General features: G+C 44.1%; 1 protein-coding gene across 1 annotated transcript in view; it reads right to left on the bottom strand.

The window, feature by feature from the left end:
- Window positions 1-16,966, bottom strand: part of SMOC1 (SPARC related modular calcium binding 1) — a gene marked incomplete at both ends in the record, with an annotated part of 125,259 nt that extends 108,293 nt beyond the window's left edge. The window contains one exon of the mRNA XM_082000152.1: window positions 16,862-16,966. Within this exon, the coding sequence (XP_081856278.1) occupies window positions 16,862-16,966 (105 nt within the window). The remainder of the gene's footprint in view (window positions 1-16,861) is intronic.
- Between the last annotated feature and the right edge of the window lie 7,288 nt (window positions 16,967-24,254).

Raw genomic sequence — 24,254 nt, 5'->3', positions numbered from 1 at the left:
TTTGCCTGGAGCTCTTAAGTACAACTCTAGGCTTTATCACACATTGTGTACCTACCCAGTGTTCATAAGCAAGAGGCAATAGCATGATTTAAGACTAAATACAAGGTACTTTTACTGAAACAACATCTCCGATCCAGTGATGTGCAAGCAGTCCATCTATGGGTGATGGGAAGAGTTAATTAACCAGTCTGAGAGCAGGTAAGAAGCTGGGCTTCTGAAACAGGAGAGATGCACCTACAGTCAGTGTAAGTTGAGTGTCAGCCTCCGAAAGATAACAGTTGCAAACAGCCATGGATTTTTTTAATTACTGTGCTTTTAGAAGCTATTGCAAAAATTTAACCTTACTAACTAAGGTATGGTAATATTTGTACTAACTAGTACTAACCTTAGTATGTTGCATGAAAGAAACAGCTGAGGAACTTCCAAGGGTCTTAATTGCCTGATAACTAGAAGTGCTAACTCAGCAGGAACAGAAAAAGCCCATTTTCAGCATGGTCCATCCCTACAGCCAGCAGACCACTATCAGGAATTGCAGTATCATAATGAGAGCTCCTGTAGTCTAAATGCTGCTCAACTTCCAAGATATGTCAGTGCTTCAACCACAAGGCTCTCTAGACTGCCTTCAGTAGCCGCCCTTCATCCAGACTTGACCACCAAGACAAGTATGACACAACACAACTCCAGCCAGACAACTGGCAGGCAAAATTTAAGTGTCAGTCCTGCCACAGAAGCAAGTTGTCTGGCTGTAGCTCACAGCAGGCCAAAGCAACAAGTTTAAGACATAGCAGGGGATCAGAAAACATGCTCAGACATGAGCCAACAGTATGGATGCAGCATAAATGATTGTTTATGGGTTGAAAAACAACAAACTGAAAACAGGAGGTTCTTACAGCTCAGGAGTGCCCAACTAAGCTTGTTGTCTGTTGCCCTTAATTGCCAACAGTCTTATCTCAAACAGCTAGCATAGACCATTATTTTTTCATAAATTGCTTTATTTTACTTAAAAATTGTACTTTCCACAAAATCCTGCCAAAAGGCAGCAAGCAATGCAAGAAAGGAAGTACAGTTTTATTACTGCTTTAAAGTGTAAGATCAGCAAGTGCTTGTGAATTACTGCAGTGATATAGCCTTCATGAGGCTTTGGAAAACAATTTAGTAAAGGCCTAAACCCTCAGATTAAACTTAAAAAGGTTTATTTCTATCCTGTTTGGAGACTGTTTGTGACAAAAATTACTAACTTCTTGCTGTCCAGCAAAAGACAGAATTTAAAGGCAACTATCAAAGAAAGGTTTTAGCCTCAAGCAACAGTAAAAAGACTTGTTATGAGATAAGAGAAATGAAGTTTTGGTCTTTGACAAACAGGATATTTAAGTAGACAGCCCAAGTATTTGGGCAGTAGTTTTTCTCTGAAGCTGCATTCTGATCAAATATTACATATTCCTTTCCACTATCAAGCACAGAGCACTAAGCACTATCACACATCAAGTTTCAGCACCTGCTACTTGAACACAAATTAAAACTGGTGTAAGTTTTATAATGATGCTATGCCTCACTGGATAGCATTGATATAACTCTAGCTGGGCTTTTTGCTGCTAAAGGCTTTCAAACATACTTTCATCAGGGAATTAAAGCATGGAGGCTTGTCCACACCCAAGGATGCAGAACACCAGATCCAGATGTTATATAGATGCTCCTGTAAGTTTCCCAGGTTAAAGTTTGCGAGGAGTTACAATACCTGGCATTCCTCTTTCAGAATTACTCAGTACCAGAACCAGTAATAGCACTTTGTCTCATCATTAACTGTATGGTCTCTTCCCCTTCCAAAAGGTGAAGGTGAAAAGCCAATCCCTAGGTTTGTTTGCAACAGTCTTGCAGTGCCATGCCAAGATTTTTAGAGGCTTCTCAAGGAGCCAGAACTTACAGACTTAAATAGCATCTAGGTGCTTGAATTCCTGTGGGATTTAACACCCATCACTCACCCAACTCATTGCCAGATAACTTGCGTCAGTATCCCATGATCTGAAACATCAGTAGTGTGTGGAAGCTAGAATCCCAAAGAACTTCAAGTAAGGTCATCAGGCTTTCCCCTCCCTTACTATGGAAGTCACTCACTCTTCGGAAAAGTCACACACATGCCTGCAATGCAGCTGTACACAATCGGTACAGAACCACAGTATTCTGGAAGCAGAGGCACTCATATGGAAAAAAAAAAAAAGAGTAGCACAATCAGTACTGAAATCTATGTTCATATGGGACCAGAACTTATGTTCTGTTGTCAGTTTGAGGCTATATCTTAAAAAATGAAACACACAGAGAGTAGAATATATGTCAAACTACATCTTCTGAATTTTAGCTGCACCTAAAATTTTTGCAGCTTGCACAGCAACAGCATATGCAACCTCTGTAAGACATCTACACTGCCTTGAAAAGGATTGAAGCAGTTGACCTCAGGACACAATCAGTTTGACTGACATGTGAACTCCATGTTGTTGGTACTTCCAGAAGCACAGGCACATCCATTTCTGACTACTAGTGGCTTTCCAGGCCCAGGCCAAGGCAGCATTGCTTCTTCAGTCTGCAGACTAACCATGTAGAGCCCCATCTGACCAGCTGTGTTGGGTTTACATGGCAAGGTTTTGGTAGCAGCATGGTGCAGAGGTGGCCTCTGTGAGAAGAAGTCAGGGGCTGCCCCATGCTGGACATAGATGATTCTAAAACATACCCACTGCAGACCAAAGGTGAGCCCATCAGTCATGTTGGCAGTACCTCCAAAAACATACTTAAAAGGCAAAATGTCACATGGCATGGAGGGAAGTGTGAGAAGCCATAGTACAAACAAGGCCAGAGAAGCAGGTGCTCTAGATGCAAAAGCAGAGACTCTTCTGCAGCCCATAGAAGAGACCATGGAAAGGATGCCACAGCAGAGCAGTTGGACATTTCCTGAAGGAAGCTGCAGCCCATAGAGAGCCCATGACGGAGCAGATTTTTTCTGGAAGATTGCAGCCCATAAGGAAGACCCATGCTGGACCAGGGGAAGAAGTGAGCAGGGGTTTGGCAGCTGGGCAAGGTCAACCAGCCACACCAGCAAGGAGAAAAGCAGAAACCTTTCCAGTTTGCAGATTCTAGGCACCATCCTCACACTTCAGCTAAGAACTACCCATGCCATTCAGTCCTGTGGATAACTTAGTAACATCTTGCTTGTCATTAGAGGTGACTGTGGCATAAGTGAGACCTAAGAAATACAGGGATAGTTTGAAATCTAGAAAAGAAGCTTTCCCTGGCATAAATGAGTAAACCAATAAATAAATCAACCAAGGTAAGGAATGGGTGAATGCAAACAATTAATTACATTTCTGCTTAATCTTGTCACATTGACTGACACCAAGTCAGAGGTTCTGAGCTGTCCTATCTGTCCAGGAGAACTGTTGACCTTTCAGACTGATAAAGAAACATCTGCCTTTTGTTTTTCTTTTCTAGCCTAAGAGCTTATACTTCAATTACCAGGGTGGATTCCAAGCTTCAACTAAGACAGACACTTGCCAGTTATTCACTCAGCCCCCCACAATTGCCTCTTCAGTAGCTTGTAGTGTTCGTTGAATCACTGCCAGTTGAGTTTTAAAGTGAGATGGCTTTATAATCTTACTCAACTTCCACAAGGACTTCCTCAAAGGGGAAAAAATCACACTTAAAGGGAAGCTTCCTACAAAGTCAAGCTCACTGTCTGAAAGCAGTAGGTCCAACTAAAACTGTGCAAAGTGAGCAGCCTCTGCATACAGCACTAGATTTAACATAGATATTGCCCTATAATACATCTAGAAAGATTCCCAAGAGCCAGCTGTACATTCTAAACCATCATCAGCTCAGAACAAGATGACACTGGGTACCATCAGCCTCCTCCCCAAAAAATACCTAAGACAGAGGCATGTCTCTCCCGAAAGTAAGGGGAAACTTCCTGGTGCTTTCTCTTCACTTCATGAATCTGGAGCTCCAAGCCAAGTGCTTAAGATGAATAAGAAGCCAGACAACAGCTTGACAAGAGTTTCAGTTAAAAGACTGATATTGCAACCCAGCAACTACTATCAGCAAAAATAAGGACACAGCTGGGGAACAAGGAAGAAGAAAGTACTCCCTACTCTTTGGGAATGAAATTCTTCCTCAAATCCTGTCCCACTGCCTATTTTAAGAGGTTTCCTCTATTCAGAGCCATCAAATTCTGATTGCAATTTAGCACAGAGTATTAACTAAGCAAAATTCATCAGTGACAGCTTTTATAAATCTGTCTTCAGTTAGTATCTTGTTGACTCCAGTAGGGACTTCATTCAGATGCCTTGTGTAAACAATGCCTAGCCCTGGTGTCAATCATTTCACAACAAAAGGTTGCCAAAAGAGTCTTGTATTTTCATATCAGCATCTTCTAGTGAAACAAAAGCCACTAGCAAGTCCCACTAAAGCAATTTTAGATAAGTATGGTTCTACCTGTCTGAACACTGGCATGAGATTTAACAAGATTATCATCTCTTCCCACTTGATCCTAATTGGTTGCCTTAGGAAATGCATGGATATGCATGAACATTAGTCTACCATACAGTGAAGAGTTGACATGCTTGGCTTAGGTTGCTTGTGGTAATCCCTAGGTTTGCTTTCTAATAAATACTAACCAGAGTCAAGCCAAAGATAACACCCTATTTTGTCCTCTTAATCTGAGGTGACCTCATCATGTCTATCATCAGCCTTCTGGCACTTCCTGAATATAAGTGCTTCTATTCTCCATGGTTTCATGCAAGGTGAAGACAAGGAAAGAAAAGTGAAAATCATCTTTAGTTTTTGCTCTGACATGCTGCACTTAATCATTGCACTGAAAGGTTGGTTACATCTCTACCCCAATAAGATTTTATTAAAGCTGAACAAAATGAAGGAAAGCTTATCAGGTAGAAAATGTATGTGCAGTTTAACTTGATTTACTTGCCCAGTGATTTCCAAAGAAAAGCATGAATTCCTGAAGCTGGACAGACCTTTGCCAGAAGGAAGGCTTCAGCAATAACTACCAAGTTCAGAACTGTTCTGCTGTCCTTGCCCTGCCTGAACAGAGACACAGACACAGAGTATACACGTTGGAGGCTGTGGAGCAGAGTTTGACATGAGTCTGGATGTAAAAAGCTAGTCAGAAGCTTTTTATCTATAGCTATTCTCAAAGTGACACTATCAGTGGGCAGGTTAACTTGAAAGAAGTTATAATGGAGGCTCCCCACTTAAGGTCAGATGTGGACATTTTCTTAATAAAAGCAATAATGAGCCAAGAGTTGCAGGGGACACCTGAGAAGGTATCCAGTTTAACAGGAAGAACAGTTACTGTAATAAGATACCTACCTTTTTTTAATATAGGCAAAGAGTTATGCCTTTGGAACTCAACATTCTTTGCTACAGAGAAAAACCTGCTGACAGCTGGAGTTGGACTTTATTTGGGATTGTCATTCACTCAACAGCACAAGTGTTGCTTGTTGTTTTTGAAGTTTCAACTAAAAATCAAATCCTTCCCTTGGCAAATTTCATGGGATTTTCCTACTGAACTCTTCCCATCTATTCTGGGGCTCCTGGGGGGGGAAGTCCCTAGGTTATGTGAAGCAATTTGTAGAAGCTTTTTTGGTTTTATTTTGTCTTTATGCCAGCAGAACTAGAAAAAATCTTGGAACCTTTTAGGTAAATTCTTGGAGTCCCAACAGGAAACTTAGGAAAAACTTAGTTTACTTCTGACACCAGCTATTCAAGCTAGATCAGAGTCAAATCTCTGGGCTCAAAACGTTCTTGTCATACAACTGGGTCTGTTCCAGAGACATTGAAGAGCAGGTTTTAAAAATGCTCAGATTTATTCAAGTGTGGCAGATTTTTTTTTCTTCCCAATCAGTTGCAATTTCAGCACCAAAAAAAACTAATGTTCTAGAAAACATAGAGTTTTTCTGAAGTTAAATCTACAGGCAAAACTCAATTTGGAAGTTGGGACTGATTTTTTTAGTTACATTCATGCAAGAACCACACACGCAAACCAGCATAGCTTCATTCTTCTAGTATAAGAGCTAACATACCTACACATTATAGCTGTTTATGCACTGACAGATTTTACAAAACAGATCAGATGAGTTAAGGTGCTTTGTCCTATGGGTGCTTTTACATCCTGTGTAGAAATCTGCAAACCATACACTGCAGTATGTTGAGCAACAGCTAACTTCAGTTCTAATATCACTGCCAAAGTGCTTCAGGTAAAAAAGTACTTTTTCTTTTGCAGTAAATAAAAGCTCAACTTTTTTGTTCCCAATCCAGCTAGTTTGGCACTCCTTTAGGGATCTATCCTTCACAATAAAAATCCCAAAATTTAGATAGTCTCATTGACAGCTGAGGACAAAGACAAGAAAAGCATCAGCAGCCCTAGTTTCATGCTGATTGCTTCCCACTCCCCATCCTATTCACCCTCAGGAGGTACCTATACTAGTGACAACATGGCAAAAGTTTAATTTGACTAGTTATTTAAAGCTCCATCAGCCATCCTAAATGTAATCCTGATTTTCAGGGTGTGCATAACTGACAGATGAGCTGTGAAGATCAGGAGACTTCCCGCAGTTAGATTTTAACAACTCTGTAAATTTTAAGAAGGATAGTAGCTTAGGTGACAGTTCAAGTCCAGCAGAATACAATTATTTTCCACCAACACACTTGTTACTTCAGGGGATCTGAGGAGAGGACAAAACTTGGCGGCCTAGGAAAACTTAAGTCTTCAGTAGCTATAGCCAGTAACATCCAGACTGCTTTGCAGCCAACTGGCCTGCCTCAAAGTAAGAGTCCTTAATTTAAAAAAGAAAACCACCACCAAGATGGAGCATAAAGCACTTTCAGCATTCACTGTGAAGAAAAGGCTCAGCTCCATGGAAGTTCCTGAAGATGAGCATCCAAAAAAATACTTTTGTGATGACATACTTCCCCATCCTTCCAGACAATGGGTTTAACCATCATTAATATGCTATCACCAGAAAAGTATGTTTATGTCCATTTTGTAAACATCTGTAGAAATTGCAGCTACTATTGCTTCTACAGTTCAAGTTTAAACTAAGAAGAGTAAAGTGAGTGCAAGACCAGTTACTGCCACTGAGAGAACATCCTGCCTTGATGCAGCAGAACATCGCTGCCTCTAGAGCGCCTAACAAGATAAAGCCTGTAGAGGACAGCTTTGACTTCCAATCCTGCACCTAAAGGTATGATTCCTGCTCCTAAAAATACTGACTGTACCTGCGTAATAGTAAAGAGGGAACAACAGCCCATAGACACTGACAAAGACAGAGGAATGCTGGTAGGAACCCTGATAAAAGTTCATAGCAAATTTCTTCAATGTTTACTCCCTTATGGAACGCATGAGCCACTTGTTAGGTAGCACTGCCACCAGCCACCACTGAAATATCTTATTCCACCATTAGATGTTACCTAGTCATATAAGCAGTAGACACTGTGCCACCACTTCACATTCTACCTATAAAGCTGCAGCACAGCATCTCTAGAATAATCTGAGGCCTTTAGGTACAGCAGCCAGAAGCACCATTCTCTTACAGTCAAGAAACCTGTGGTCTTGTACACATGTGCAGAGCACTTAAGATATCCTATTCCATGACAGCTGCTTTCAGAAGTTAAAGCTCTAGCAGGATAGATTTTTGCATCTAGCATAATTTTCAGGAATATTTCAGATGCATTGTATCTAACTGAGGGCAAATAACACCAACAGCAGCAGCACTGAGAATGCAATTGGCTACAGTTCCTACAACAGCAGGAAGATACAGCAGCAGGGCCGCATTACTGCCTTATACCAGATCCCTTACCTGACAGAACTCTGAAGACTTGGAGGTAGATACTGGTATTGTTGAAGTTAAAAGGGTGGAGCAAATTCTTCTAGATTTAAATACTTTTAGACTAAGACACAGAAAGGGAAACAAGTGAAATTAAACTCTGTAACTGTGTAGCAAAAAAAAGCAGTGTTCACCGCATGAACTGCCCTGTTAATTTTATACGTATCAGTCTTTTATGGACTTCTACCTTAGAAGTATTTTGCTTCCTCCAAGACTGAGAAATGTACACATTAAAACTCACCTTTCCCTCACAAGTTTGGAACAGATTATCCTCTAGTGTTCCAGATACATACATGTTTTTAAAAGCTACTTTTGCAACGCTTGCCTGCTCACTTTTAAGAGCAAAGGAATACGCCAAATGCAAAACTCCAGACAGAAGCCAACAAGAGTTACCACCATTCTGTATGGTAACTAGACCAAATCAGAAGTAGCTACTTGGCTCAGACAGAAACCCCTTTATCTGGCCAGTATCCGCAAACTCCAACTCATTTAATATCCTCCACTTGGAAATCACACCCAAGAGCTTCTGGCTTTTTAGTTCTTAACTCGCACCTCATTCCACCGAGTATTTGTTTAAGCCTAAGTGTAGACTGAATGTAAATCCGCTTCAAAGAAATGGGAAGGGAAATGGTTTGATGTACCAGCTAGAGTAGGCTCTTTAATCTTCATGCTACTCAAGGGAGTCTATGCTGCAACAAAAGATTATCATCCTATCTCCTTCTGATTAGTGTGTGTGTCTGGTACACACAGAAGCAAGATCTAGAGATAGTGTATATCTGGACATCTTTCCTAGGCATGTGTCCCTGTTGTACATTAAAGGATACCACTACCTTTACCAGGTGTTTTCACCTGAGGATGCTTCCTTATCTATTTGGTTCCTGGTTCACTCTATACCAGAGGTAGCCACACTGCTGCTTCTGCATCCCAAGGAGCAGCCATGAGTCCACTCAGTTTCATGGTGGCCATAGAACATAACATAGTTACCTTTACATTAAAACTGTATTAGATTGTTTTAATTTGGTGGAATGTCAAACCCTAAAGTATTAGGATTACAACTGAAGGATCAGATGATTCCATATTTCAGGTTCTCTGTATAACCAAAGAAAAAGTTCTTAACCCAGTATTCTGGAACTCCACAAGAGTATAGAACAAGCACTGTTCCATGCAGCACAACAAGCCCAAGTATAGCAGCTACGCTAGTGGACTCTTCTCATCAGAAGGCAGAGCATGGCTTCCCCATGCAATTTAAGTGATTGATCCCAGTCATGGAACAGGGATGGACAACATTTTCCACATTCCTTCTAGTCTAACCCAGCTAATGGTAACAGAGCACTGGTAGCCAAGAGAAACTCTGAAACAGAATCTGCCCACTAAGTGTTTGGAACTTGTACTCCCTATTTGAGGATCAGCACTTCCCTCTGGATATGATTACAACTATCATTAACTGGACCAGTGGCCAAGAAAAACCTCAGAAAAGCAAGTTATTTCATCTGTCCTACTTTCTCATCTTCCTTATTCCTACACATCTTCCCTTCCACTTCCTATATTTCTTTCTATCAGAAGCCCCACCTGTGAGAAAGCCCTCAGCTTCACCACCCCCTCAACCCCAGCTTTAATCAATGTCTCAGTGGCACAGAACAGCAGACTTCTTCCACTCTAAAAGGGGTGCAATTGCATGCTTTCACTTTGCCATAGGACTAAGAATGGACAAAAACTTATGTTAGGCCTATGCTCTTCCAGCAGAGGCTCAAATTTAACTTTGGACTGACAAGGGCTGCCATGTAGCCTACTGGCCCAGTCTCAATAGATTCAGTCTATGCCCTGCACATAAAGAATGCTGTGTGCAGACAGTCTGCTTTGTTTCCCTTAGCCACTCCAAGTCAAGGTGTTTGGGGCAAGGCAACCCAATTTACAGAACCATAGCACATGGTCTGGGTCCATACCCAAGTACTGAGCAGTGTGGCACTTACCCATGTACTACTTTCCTGCTCACATTCATTCATGTACTTCATCCAGAGGCAGTAGTTGCTCCTTAGGAACTCCAGCTCCAGCCCAGGATATGAGTGTGAGTGCCCATGGCAGAGCAAGTTATCTGCCTACACCCACCAGTTTCTGTATGGCTTCCTCCACCTGCATGGAAGAGTCTGCCAGCAGCACTGGTGGGTTGCTTGTCTACACTTCACTGCTAGACTGTACTTGACAAAACCCTGAGCCAGCCTTTAATGATGCAACCTCTGTTCCTATAGTAACTAGTGTTATTTTTCCCATCTCTAGGTGCAGGTGCTTCCCCTCAAGGTCTAAGTTTGCTCTTGTTTCACACCTACCACTCACTTCCCCACTTCATAGCTACATGCCACTCCAAGCGAGAACACCTGTCAGTGGGCCCTCAGAAGCAGCCGGCTCAGCCACAAGCCAGTGGGAGACACAAATGCAGAAACTGAGCATGCAGGCATGTCCTCCCAAGCAGGCTACAGCTGGGAGTCTGCCAGGGAAGGGTTTGATGGTGCAAGCAGTTGGAAGCTAATGGAGGGCGGCTTCTAGGCCACTGCTCTGAGGACAGAAGCACCACTGCCCCAGAGAAGCCAGCATGAGAAACATCTGGCAGGACAGCTCTTTCACTAAGGCTGTTACTGCAGGCACCTTAGCATCATCCAGTCAGGACCAGGCCAGGCTTAAGGCTACCTTGGAAGGGTCATACAGACTAGAATTAATACCTTCATAAACCAAAGCCTCTCTGTGCTCCATCACACCTCCCCACACTCTAGGGACTGCACTTCCAGCATGTAGGCCTTTTACTCAGATAGAACAAGCTTCCCTCAGCGCAATTCTTGCAGGGAGCATAACAACCCTATTTGTCTCCTCAGTTTCATAAGTAATAGCATTTGTGAGTGGGCAGGCCCACTATACAAGGCCATGTTTTCCTCAAACGAGCAAATGATTCTTCTCTAATGATCATGAATATCACTAACACTATCTACAGGGTTACTGCAGCATCCCACAGGAGTCTAAGCTGCATCAGGAGGCTGTGTTAAGGAGAAAAACCACCCATGACAGGAGCCACGAGCCTGATTTCAAGGTAAGGCTTCATCCTGAGGGAGCTGACTGCTCTCAGGATGAAGAGCTGCCGATAGCCTACATGAGGTCACGTACAAAGAGCTCCTTTGTGCGGTGGGGGGTTGTTTTCACTGCCCTGAGTGCAAGCTTTACACTCTGGTGCGACTAGCTACACTTTCCTGCAGTTACTCTTCTATAGCTACAATGCCTCCAAAAAAAAAAAAGAGCAGAGTTGCATTCTCAGTCATCACCAGAAGGGTTTCTGTGACAGAATACTCCCTTCTCATACCTACAGGCAGTAAAGCCGCCACACAGAAAGCTCCACAGGGCTCACATGTAACCTGCTACACACAAGCCTTAACTGCTCATGTGAGCCAGTCAGAAGAGGGAGACAGTTACATATCACATTCATCACATCCTGGTAGTTTCTCTGTGTAAGCAAACACCTCACACTGACCTCACACCTTATCCAGCACAGAAGCAATTCACACACAGCAACAGCAGTCTTCAGTGTTGGGGCAAGCACATCAAAAATAGAAGAGCTTCTCACAAAAAAGCATAGGAAGCTTCAAGTCCTACCAATGCAACAAGTAAAGCTTGTAAAACAACAAAAAAAAAAAAGTAGGTTTCATAGTTCAAGTCAGAAGTTATAGCATTCACTTCTCTGCCAGAACTTCACTTGCTGAAAAAGCAGTAAACTACTACCACTGCACACCAAGCTTGGCTCAAGGTCTGCTGTGCCACAAAGTCCATGGATGTTGCATCAACACCAGAGAGCTTGTTGCAGCTGCTTAGGGGCTCTGACAGGAAGCCATCACACCATCACACAGGAGGCCGAGTGTGACAGACAGCAGCCTTCAGGGATTAGCTTCAGTTTCACCTGTATTGCCTCCGCATTTAGTTTTTTTTAATGTGAACATAAAGTTTATTGTGTAACATTTAACTGCACTGTCAGATGTGCCAGCCCCAGAAGAACTGGGGATTCAGCAGCCAAGTAGGAGACAAATGGGTTTTTGTTTGTTTGGGTTTTTTTGACATAGTAATGTCGCAATTAGTTTGAGATGGCAGGATAAGAACATCTAAGATATTTAAACAGCAGTATTAATATTTCAGAGCTACTATACCACTGAAATGAGGTTTACAGTCATCTTACCAACTGCTTCAGGCCATCTGGAAATGAAAGAAGCCAAGACAGCATCTGCTCTGCACTGATGGCAGTGAAGATTACCTTAGCACATGACTAGTGCTAGAAACTTGAAAACTAGTCCAAGAGGTTATCATTGTAGGTGTTCCACCAGCTACAGAGCTTGCTGCGACCAGCAGCAGAAATACATGAGCAGTTTCTTTCTGTATCAAATCTTTTGGTGGCCAGAAATCTTTCATTAGCAGAGGTCATTAACATGAGTGAAATATTCTCATAACCAACTCAGAAGCTCAGGCAGTTAAAACACCATCTCTAAGACAGCATGGCACAGCACAACTGGGATCCTACACTGTTTTCCTGTTTAGCACAAGACCCGCTGTTCCAATATTAATGTATTGGAACATAATATTTTAATATTTCTCCATACAATAATTAATCCCATTCCTCAACACAGTTGCATAATGTATAAAAAGCAAGTCAGATCAGTTTCTTTGGTACACATCACCGAATTCAGCTGTCTAACATTAAAGGTCTAAAAAGGAACAAGGAGAGGGAAAAATACTTAGTATAACTCTACATACAAGTAGAGCTTCCACTTAGGCAAGAACACCTCTCGCCCAACCAAAACAGCATGTCTGTAACCAAAAGCTATTTGCCAGAGTAAGAAATCTGTCCTGTCAGGGGATGCTTTTCTGAAGACTTGCTTTGGGGGTACTTATTCCTTAAGATGAGTCTCTCCAACAGTAAGGAAATCTAAAACATTGAAGTGCTTCACTTTTTACTTATCAGTGTAGACCTTTGCAATGCAGGTGATGATTAACTGCAGAGTGAGAAACAAAATTCAGTCCTTGAAAGCCTATCCTAAGTTTCACTCTTCTGTTCAAGATCTCCTTCATATGGAGCCCTTTGCTTTATATTTTTATCATATGTCCCTTTCTAATTTCTTCCCACCATGAAGAACAGCATCCCTAATTTTAGTAGAGCATGTGTAAAGACACCTGCTTTGTGAAACTCTCCCAGCAGCGCTGCAGTGAGAACACACAGCAGAACACAGGCTCCTTGGCACAAGCTGCAATGCTGCTTGCTCCTTCAGAGGGAATGGCAAAGCTTCATGAGCCTTTTCGACAGTTTTTGTCAAGGTTTTTGTTTGGTGTTCTAACTAGTAGCCAGCTGCAGCAGGGAATTCCCACTGCCCTGTGGCACTCCAGTTTATGCTCTGGAATCTGTGAGTATCTTCATAGTTTTACTATCTACTACCTTCCCTTTACAATAGCACTGAACTGGAAGGCACACCCCTACCTCCAACCAGCACACCTTTCAAGGAGGGAATATGGCATGTTTCCATGCATGAATCTAGGAAGAAATAGTGAATGCCCTGCCCTCTCTTCCCATTTCTTAGTCCTCTACAGTCACTGGGCAGTACAGATGCCTGACCTTCCAGAAATCCAAGCCCGTTCCTAGGACAGCTTTTGACTGCTGCAGTCATCTTCTGCTCCTTCTGCAAGCACCCACCATTTGCCTGTGCTAATATTTGTCATTACTGCCACCAACAGTTCTCTGCCATAAATGGAGCACGTTCATAATGGTCAGGCATTATACTCAAAAAGCAGGGCAGTTACATAGATCTTTCTGAACTGGAAAGACAAAGGTCACAATTTATTGTCCAGATGGGTGAAAACAGAGCTTAAAGGCACAATCTATGTAATCTGCTATGAAAGTACTGCTCAAATGCAGCACACTGTATGAGATGCAAGAGGCAGCCCAGTCAAGCTCCTCATCTAGCACTTTGGGGTCAAGGAGGGGAAACAGCAAGACCTGGCTTGTCACACAACTCCATATCTCATGTTAACAGAGATAAAGAGGCACCTGGGAAGAAAATATGAATATGAAGTAAAGCCTGATTATCTTTTTCCAGAAAGCAACACCCTTCAGACAGACATTTTCCAAGTATAGTCATTTGATCGCTTCCTCAGTGCTCTTTAGACCTACAAGAGTAGAAGTGATCAAGCAATTGCATAACACAGCAGAAGCTTTTCTGGAGTCTGTCAAGTGAGGAGACAATTCATACAACAGCCTTGGGCTTCCAAGTTCTTTCTAAGACACCCAAGATATTAGACTTACTATGGGGATTCACTGGGGACAGTAATTTACTGTCAGTGGGCCACAGCATATGTACAAAAACCAGATGTTTCCCACAGGTGACAAACACTTCCAAAGTCTAAGGGATTCATGTCACTGCTCATAGTTTTACCATAACAGGAAATGGTAAGCTTTGTACAACATCTTTTGAGAGCCAGAAGTACTTCAGCAGGCCAGTAGATATTAGCTGCACTTGCTATTTACCTTGTATTCAAGTAACCATCTTGAACTAACTCACTTCATCCAAAAGTTTGATCCCTTATTGACACAAGAGATGTAGATACACTTATTTCCCTTCAATATCCTTAGTTTTTCATCATTTTCTGCAAACAGCAGCAAGCCATACTCCTCTGCTTATGTATTCAGCGACAGTGCTGGTTGGTGCTAAGCCAGGCAGCACTACAGTAATAAGAGGGAAATGCAAGGAGAAATATCAAGAACTTGCTTGAAGCATTATTGCTGCTCATTTAAACTCACTGAGTAGGATTAAAAACTGCTGTTCACCTTTAAAAGCATTTCAGCTTAAAAATATTGTAGTTCTGATGCTTACCATATAGAAGTGAAAGTGTGAAAGGGTAAAGATCACACCTAGCAATTGAACACCTGAAGGATCAGGCCCCAGAACTGCAACACAGACACACCCACACACTCCCCACCCCCCCATCCAGAGAGGGTTCCTAACCGGAATATGCTCTTGATCACAAGTCTGCCAAATTACATCAGTGTTTCTCATGCTATCATCATTAAAAATGAATAATAAAGGATTTCCTTATGTACATTGGAATCTGAAGTATGGCATCTCTATACTAATGAAACTTTACTGGCAGTGTCTAATCACTAGAAGAGATGAAGCTCTTATCATATTGACTAACATGATTGCAAACAAGTAAACCAAACTCCCCACCTTCACATGCACTTTAGCATGACACTTAGAAGGGGTAGAAGACAAGCTTCATAAGTTAAACATCCTGGAATTTCACAGCCTTCCATTTAAGAGCTCATACGCTAAAACTTTAAAAAGTTAAAACTGTCACGCACATCTTTCTACAGAACTGTAGACACTGGTGCTCATAGCTGATATTCTCCCCAGTCATGAAGGGAGAAATAGCAAAGTCAGAGAAAGAGCAAAGTCAGTTCACTTACTTCAAGCAAAAAGTAAATCAGTAGTCCTTTGTATTTGGTTTTCCACTCTCCTGAAGTAGTTCCCTTTCCAAAGACGACACAGCACAGGGAGCAATTAAACTGCCTTGTAAAGTACAGTATATAAAAATGGCATATACAGAAACTGTTTGATAGACAGGCTCATTGTGCAATTATGCAGTCATGAGGATTTTTTAATTTTGTTCTGTTCCAATGGCTCTTCATTAAAGCATTTAGATACTAGTGCTGATGAAGGGCCCTAGTCATCCAGCCAGACTCTTACTTATCACCTCAAAGCTCCTCTCTATTTGGCACCACTCCAATTTTGAGATTCAAGCTTGATACCTGGTAATACAGATATATGCATAAGTACCCCTATGTTTCCCCATCTTTTAAAACAGGTCTCCAAGAATTTATAGCACACACTAGTTCCAGTCTGCCACATTCTAACAGTTGCTGTTACACATCTGGCCGTAAAAGAGGCTACATAGCACAGATGAACACAAGGACACCAGTGCAGCCAGTATGCTTTCCATACCTCTGAGAAGCATTTAATGGCCACCACGGTCAAACAGCACCTCTATTAAAAAATAGAGCATTGCACTAAAGTCCCATATTGTTACACTTCGCTGAGGAGGGATTCCAAAGACTCCTAGTCTTGCCTAACCATGGTGCAAGTTAATTAGGTACTACTTTTCATAGCATTTCAGACTGAGGGGTTAAGAATGCACATGGTCAATGCATCCAACACGCCTGCAGAGAGATCAAGTTTTTCCACTTACCCAGAACTGTGCTTTTATTGCAGCATTGGCTGAAGAACAGCTACTGTTTTGCAGCTTTATAATTGAAAGCTCTCATGCTACTCTGTATAGTGGTGCTGCAGTGGTAACGTTAGCTCACTGTGAGGACCATATTTAGAAGAGATGTTGGGTTCTTCCTCAGAGCAATGTAATAGTTTGGTAAGTGAAATTAACAGCCCCAGTAAGAGTCAAACATTGTCAGATTAAAAAAACAGAGCTAGACTCCTACAAGGAGAAGTCTGGGCTGAAGGCATCTAGCTTTATTGCAGGGATTCATTTAATCCCTGCTTGAGAACATAAAAAAGTGCTAAAGCTCTGTGCTGGGAACAGGGGCTACATTAAATGCAAGACAAGCAATATAAAAACACAGCCTGCCAGCCTCCCTCCCCCCGCCCCTTTTTTTTTCTGCAATTAATACCAACAAGTTAATATCGACATACATACTTCACGCACCCAGCCGGTACCGGCTTTTAGTGACGGGGGAGGCCCTCGCCAGGGCCTGCGCCCGCGGGGAGCGGACCGGGAGGCGCTGCGTGCCCGCCGCGGGGCGGGGGCGGCCCCGGCTCCCAGCCGGCGATCGCCGGGGCTTCACCTGCGGCGCTGACAGGGCGCGGGGCGGCGGGCCGGGAGCAGGGCAACCTGCCGCGGCGGGGCGGGCGGGAAAAGGGCAGCCCCGCCGCCGGGGCGGCGGGTTCACTTACCCGGGGCCCCGTGGCTCGGTGGCCGCAACCCTGAGGCAGATATACCAGCAGCAGCGCCAGCAGGAACGGGCGAGCCCCCGCGCTGCGCCAGGCCCGCGGCACCATCGTCCCTCGGGGAGGGCGGCGGCGGGGCGGCGGGTCGGCGGGGCTCCGCGGCCACCTGAGGCGGCTCTCCCGGGCGGCCGCCCCTCAGCCTGGCAGCGGCGTGTCCGTCGGCGGGCGGCGCGCACGGTGCCCCAGACCTTCTCTGCCCCCTCCCGCCGCGGCAGGTTACCCGCCTCGGCCATGGGGATGCCCGTTATAAAGCCGTGGCGGGGCGGAGCCGGGCGGCACTGACTGCGGCACGCACCTATCGCAGCGCGGCCGCCGCGGGCTGCAGCCAATGGCGAGGCGGCAGTGTCCTCCGCCCCGCCGCCGCTCACGGGCGCGAGGCGGGCGGTGCAGGTTGGCCCCGGGCGGCGGGGACTTGCCGGCGGCCCGGCGAGGAGCGAGAGGCGAGCACCGTTCCCGTGCCGGCGGCACCTGGAGCGGCCGCCGCGCCATCAGCGGCGGACGGGGTGCGCGAGTGCCGGGCAAGCCCCGGTGGGGTTGCGGGAGACGACCAGCCAGCACGGCCGGCACTCCCCGGGGGGCTGCCTGGCTGCGCCGCTCCCTGTCCACCAGCCCCAAAGCCCTGCTGGGCATCCGCGGCCCCCACCGCACGGCGACAGCGGTGGCCATGGCAGTGACAACTGAGCCACGCAGTCGGGTCGGGCCAATGAGCAAGTGAATTTGGCATAGGAAATTACCTCATAGTCCACGTACTGCTTTCCCTTGGTTCCACACTCTTAGGCCAAGGCTGCTGCAGAAACAAGTTCGCGCCTCGGGGAACGATGTAGGTCGTCTTGTAACCTCCATGCCAGGGCTCAAAGCATGGCTGACCCATAGCCACAGAGACTACCCATCCCTGAAGATCTTCCCCTGCTTTCCCAAGCACAAATATAGCCCCACAGCCCATGGCTCTACATCACCCAGCAAAGCCTAAAGGCCTTGTGGTGGGGGTGATGTTCTTGGGGTCTTTGGTAATTCATACCTTGAACCTGGAGAACCATCCCAAGATCAAGTTTGAGATCTCTTGAGACAACAAGCCCTACCATCCCCAGATCCAAATTGGTATCTCTTGTGACAACAAAACCTTCTAGGCTGCACGTGGGTCCCGGTACGTCCAAGCATAACCAGGCACTCGATAATTGGAGGCTTGGGTAGAAAGCGTGTGTTGCGTCACACAACTGGCAAGAGGATGCAGGAGGAAAATGAAGATGCATCTACTGGCAGGGCCCAGTCTCTGCAGGCATGTCTGTCTGATTAGGACCTAAAGAGAGAGCAGTACTGTGGCAGTGTAATGGCAGTAAGCCCTAGACCCCGAGCAATGGAGGTGGAGAGTAATGCCAAGCCTCTGTCTACCTGCTGACTGAGTGACAGAGGTATCTTGTGAACCAGACTGACTTGCGTTTACATCAAGTCCTTCATTTTTAAATTACAAGCATAAGTTTGGTGGTGAGCATGGCTGGGCAGAGGCCCAACACTTTGCAAGATAATATGCATGGGAAGTCATCGCTGTGCACATAATAGTGATAAAAAGGTTTTTGTGGGACTGTTTTGTGATGCTCTTATGGAAACACCCAAGACATGCAATTTCTTCATACAACGTATTTAACTTTCTTTACGCAGTGACCTTACAGGAGGCAATACTCACACTTGTAAAAACTCCCTAGAGTGTATCCGCTAGGTATGGGGAGGGGCTGCTACGCCCACACGAAGAACCTTGTTACACAGTAGAAGTCATATAATTCTGGCATCTTATCAGAGCAAAGCAGGGTGTTTAACTATAGCGGTTGCTTTAATCTTTCTTTTCTATTAAAAAAAAAATATTTATTTAAAAAATGCCAGTACGTAACATTTTGTCATTAGCCTAGGCAGGATAAGCCGTTTGTTACTCATGCGGAGCTCTGCCAGTATTCATTATTCTTGGCTTGCAGATGTCTCTGGAGCTCCAAACCCAGCACCCCATACAAGCCTACCAATGTACCTTAGTCCTAACCCTTACCACTCTTTGCTATCCCGGTCCTAATCTTTGCCAGCTCTTCTTCAGTATGGCCTGCGGTATCCTCTGATTTTCCATTTCAAAGTCTCTCTGATCCACATCTGAACTTCTGCCATTCCACATGACATGAGCAGAGAGACCTTGAGGGGAAGAGGAGGAGGGAGAGCTGGGAAATCTGAATATGAGTGTCCTTGTGTACATCAGGATCAGCTCTATTGAGGTTGGACAAGTTATACCAGTGCACACCTGACATCTGTGAAAAGACAGGCAGAATCTAATACAGTTTTGTTGGGGTGGTGATCCCACCACTGAAGTATCACATCACCTCATAGTTAAGTCTTGATTGAATTCCAGTCCAGATAACAATATCCCACTTGCATGCATTCCCCTCTCCAATTTCACAGGGAGTTTCTTTGCATCTGACCTACTTTGTGTGATGCCTTCATGTGTTCTTTATCACTTGCACTTTAAACATCAATGTCTGTTTTTGGTGTATTTTCCACAGACAAACCATAGATACCAGGATCTCTCTGCAATATAAATGCTCATTACCACCATGAAAAAATTTTTGGTTTTTTATTCCCTAATAGAGAACACCAGCTACACTGGAAGCCTACCCTCCAATGCTTATGAGATCCTGACACCAGCAGCGTCCTAACACAAAGTAAAAGGTCCAGAGAGGGTAAAAAAATTGCAGTAACTAACTGAACACTTTGACCACTTTATGGTCAGTGCTGCAGCATTTGCTTCCAGCCTTGACCAATATTCCCATGGCCAGGTGTTTCTCTGTAGCAACGTATATTTCCTTTGCAGATAGTAACTGCCTTAGGGCAATAAACAGGCCAGAATAGATTCTATATGTCTGCACTATGTATCACAACCATTAAAGTTCTGAGCCCAAAAACTTTAGCAAAGCACCATCCAGGTGGATGGAGGACATCCAGCCCCAGTTTGAAGACAACAGCAAGAGAGACAACACATATCTGTTCCAGTGGTGAATCTCCTTCACCATTGAAAATGTGTGCCTAACTCTTCGGCATACTAGACCTAGTTGGTATAGGCACACTTTACTGGTGTGTCATCTTCAAAGAAAAATCTAGGTAAATAAAACAAACTGCTGAAACAGGAAGTTTTGTGCCACTAAATGGTCTGTTAATTCTCTCCAGCCTGCTGGCAAGTGGGAAGCGTCTGCTTTGGGCACCCGTGGCATTGCAGAGATGCTGATGAGCTGAGAGGAGGCTAGTGTCCAAACGCAAGAGGAACTGGGTGCCTAATTTACTGTCTTGAGCTCTTCCGAAAAACCCTGCCATCACTCAGAGGATGCAGTGCCAAATGCTGTGCTGGCACAGTGCCACTTCAGTCAGTGGTGTCTCACCAGCAAAGAACTTGCCCAGGGTGTTTAACTGAAAACTACAAAGAGAGAGGGGCATGGAACTAGGAGAGAAGTGTCTTCATGTCCAGGCATTCGTATGCCAGAACCAATGTTCGGATGCTTCCAAGGAAGATGTAAGCCCAGCCATAATGAATTCAGCTATGCAGTGCTGCTGGAGGTAGCACTGAAACTGGTACCGTTGGGGCTTGTTGCATATACCAGATACAGCCTACAACTTGCACCTCTGAAGACTTACCCCAACATGTGCCTGTATGTGTTGATGATTAATATCTTGTTGCTATGGTGCATGCATATCATGTGCACCACCGCAAACCCATGGCACAGGATGTAAATATTGGTGGTCTTGACAACTGTTCAGGGAGAACTGTTTGATTGCTTTGATTATTTGCCTCTGCTTCTACTTGTCTTATCCTCGGACAAGTTTCAGAAGATTGCTGTCCTCTTTTGAACAGTATTGGCACCCACAACAGAACCATCATGGGATCTGTCTACCACATCTTCCATCAGGGAACATATCCCCTCTTGCACACATTTAGCAGAAATGATTACTCACACTTTCAATAAAGAATAATCTGCTGCCTCCAAATATGAGATAATTGCTTTTAGGGACCAAATTAAAGTTAGTTGTTCTTTTTTAAGTCAGCGGATGATACAATCATTCCTGCAGCAGGTCTGGATTTAATTCACATTTTGTCACAAAAGGAGTAAAGAAGAATAGGGGGGGGTTGCTGTGATATTGATTGTTGTAGGTTGTAATGATGCAGAATTTAGAGCTCTTTTTGTGAACATTGTGCCTATTGAATCATTTGGGTAATTATAATCAGAGAATTATCCATTGCTGCCAGGCCTTAATTGATGAGAACCTGCAGCAGTTGAAGAGCCTTTTCTACTATGCTGACACCCGCAAATCTCCATCCAAAGGTGAGTTCAGGGCAGCCCAGAATAAAGATTAAAAAGCCACAGTTGAACACACTCATGACCCTACGCAGGTTGGAATAGCAACCACAGGATGACACAGTCTGTGCAGTCACCCTAAACAGGTAGAATTTCCCCAGCTTCCCGGAAACAAGTTGAATATGGGGGTAGTGGGGAGGAGTAAGTTTGACTCATAGTGATTATGAGGCTGGAAATCAAGTCATTGGGTTTGAAAGGATTCACATCACAGCATATGGCAATTTCACAGTGTCATCCCACTGTCAGCAGAGTTGCTGCTGGGGGCAAAGTATTCACACTTGTTAAGATGTAGAGGCACACTGCTATTGGCGTGTCTTGGGGTATACTTGCTGGATTATGTCAATTAAAAGGAGTCTCAACTTCTTATGAAAGCTAATTATATATATGCCTGAATGAAACAGAAACCCTGTTGGTAATAGTAAGCATCCTATTGGGTTTTTCATCCTTGAAGCTCTTTGCAGAATGTTCACTTATACTTGAACAAAAAGCTTTGTTAAAAATATGACAGGATTGCAAGTCTTTTTCCAGTGAAATCTATCCAGAGTCTGCTGCTTCATTAGTTATACTTCATACAGAAATTCTGTGCAAAGCATTGCTCTAGAAAGTACATTAAATTGTTTGGGTCCTGGCTGCACATCTTTTGTTTCTCAAAGAGTTGCTAATAGTTCTGGTTAGTTCCCCACCACTGCCAAACCCTCACCTCTCACTAGTGCCTGTCCATCTGATCCTGCTACTCAGCCATACCTTCATGCCCTTATGTTATTCCACCACAGGAAGAGACTGTTGTCCATACACCGGTATTATTGTGAAAACAAACAAACAAATAAATGAACAAACAAAGAAAAAAGAATGCAGTGAAGTGCAAGATGTAGTGAAGAGGCAGTCAAGCCCATTTGAGCTTCAGTATCTTTTTTCATGGCACTAAAGCACATATCTATTTTTAAGGATGGAACCCCTATGATGACCTGGCTGATGTTAGTCTGTAACCTGCCAGGTCCTTGAAAAGAAGGACATTCTTCTTTTTTGACTTTTTACTCTTACTTATGTTTTTCAAATTCTAGGATAGAATGTTGAGAATCAGTATGAGGCCCAGTGCAGTGGTGGTGAATGATGGGCATTTATGTGGCGCTGGAAAATAAAATGACTCTTCCAATAATCTATCTAACAGTTTTCTAATGTTCATTGCGCAGTTTTTTGAATTTTGTGAAGTAAATATAATATCACTCCAGGCTCTAAAAAGAATGCCAATCGACCATATCTTTAACCTTTAGAGTCTTTAAAAGTACTTAGGAACTTGCCAATTTTTTTTTTGTTTTGAATCAGCTATGAGATTGAAGTTGGGTTGGACTCCATATGGACTCCAGAAGAGAAGAGCTCTGTTCCAACCTCATTTATCAATCTTATCAAGGCAAGGATTCTTTCTGCTCATCCTGTCTACCTGGGTGGGATAGATGGAAACTGGGTGGGGAAAGAAATACCTCCGCGCTGAAATTTTGAGGACTGGGTACTCTGGGCTGCAAATGTGAGAGGGAGCAGGTAGTGAATCTCCCATGCATGAGCACTCTCTGCCCACGCAGAGTGGACTTACCACTGAAAGTGAAAAAGAAGTGTGTTGGGGCGATCATGCCAGGGTACATGGAAGGCAGGGTCTTTTGTCTGACCTCCCCTCCATGTGATACTCCACCAGCACAGACAACAGCAAAAAGGAGGAGAAAGCAGCTGAGGATCAGGCCCTGTGATCTTGAGTCATGACATTGGGATTATTTTTTATCTCTTGAGCACATTTACCATGTCTCAAAGAGATGCTCAGATGAATGGATTAAAGTATTTTGTGTCACAGATTGGCACCCGCCTCATCGCCTCATCTGCCTCCCTGCATCAGCAGTCCTTACCCTCAGGAAACTCAGAATCAGAACTGCGTCTTAAATTATGTGAAAGCAGCTCAGAAAAGCAGCCCTGGCATAATATTTAGACACTCTTTGTCTTCTGAGTTGGGGAGGCAAAATGGTGACAAAACAGCAGGATACAAATTCTAAGATGCCTTGATTCTGCAATTTTTCATCAGGGCCAAGAGTAACACTCGTTATCAGACAGGCAAAGTTTGTTTTTTCTTCCCTACCAGTTTCTTAGCACTGATTTAGTCTTCACACTGACACCAGCAAAACTGCACTTAAATCACAGCCCTGAGAACCAGCTACACGTATCCAAAGCTGAGCAGAGTTCAAACCTCAGCCCTGCGCTGATACAGAGTCTTTTCTGTTTTAAATTGCCCACCCACTCACTATTCCCAGCTGTCGAGCCACATAACGTTCAAAGACCACACACAAGGTGCAAGAGCAATAGGGGCCTGTTGAAAATTAAAGTGCAACAGCTTAGTCAAGAGGATAGGCTCCAGCATTGCTGCCTAGAAAATGGGGGCAAGGAATGAGGACGGAAGGGCAGACAGAGACCGTGGGAGATCCACACAGAAAGTGATGGGAATCTACATTAGAGCATATTTTACAGAAATCCCCTACCCTTAGCTCACAGATCAACAGAGACACAGACCTTCCTGTATGAAGACAGGCAAGGAGCAGCTCAGAAAAGGAGGTGGTGCTTTCCAGAGGCTAGAGATGGCACTGGGGTCCCAGAGTTTGTTCTCAGCTTGGCTGTTGGCTTGCTAAAAGGTCCTGGACCCAGTCAGAAAAAAACTCTCTGTGCTTTCTTTCCCCCTCTTGAGCAAGTGTCAAGAAATCTATGAGCCTCACGTGAATGTTGTGCTATATCCCACAGCCCCTGACAGAGAGTAAAACTGTCAGAGAGCTTGATTTCTTCTCTCCAGTGCCGCCTCTGAAGGGACCTTGCTCTGAAAAGCACTCGTTTGAATGCCATATAGTAGTGTTGCCTGTCCCTCTTCATCCCATCGTAAGAGCACGTTACCGTCGAAACTAGGGAGTGTTGCGATACAACTCGGTGGTGACACA

The sequence above is a fragment of the Phaethon aethereus genome (assembly GCF_964289735.1).
Source record: "Phaethon aethereus genome assembly, chromosome: 5".
Taxonomy (NCBI): Eukaryota; Metazoa; Chordata; class Aves; order Phaethontiformes; family Phaethontidae; genus Phaethon; species Phaethon aethereus.
This window is presented reverse-complemented; position numbering and strand designations above follow the sequence as displayed.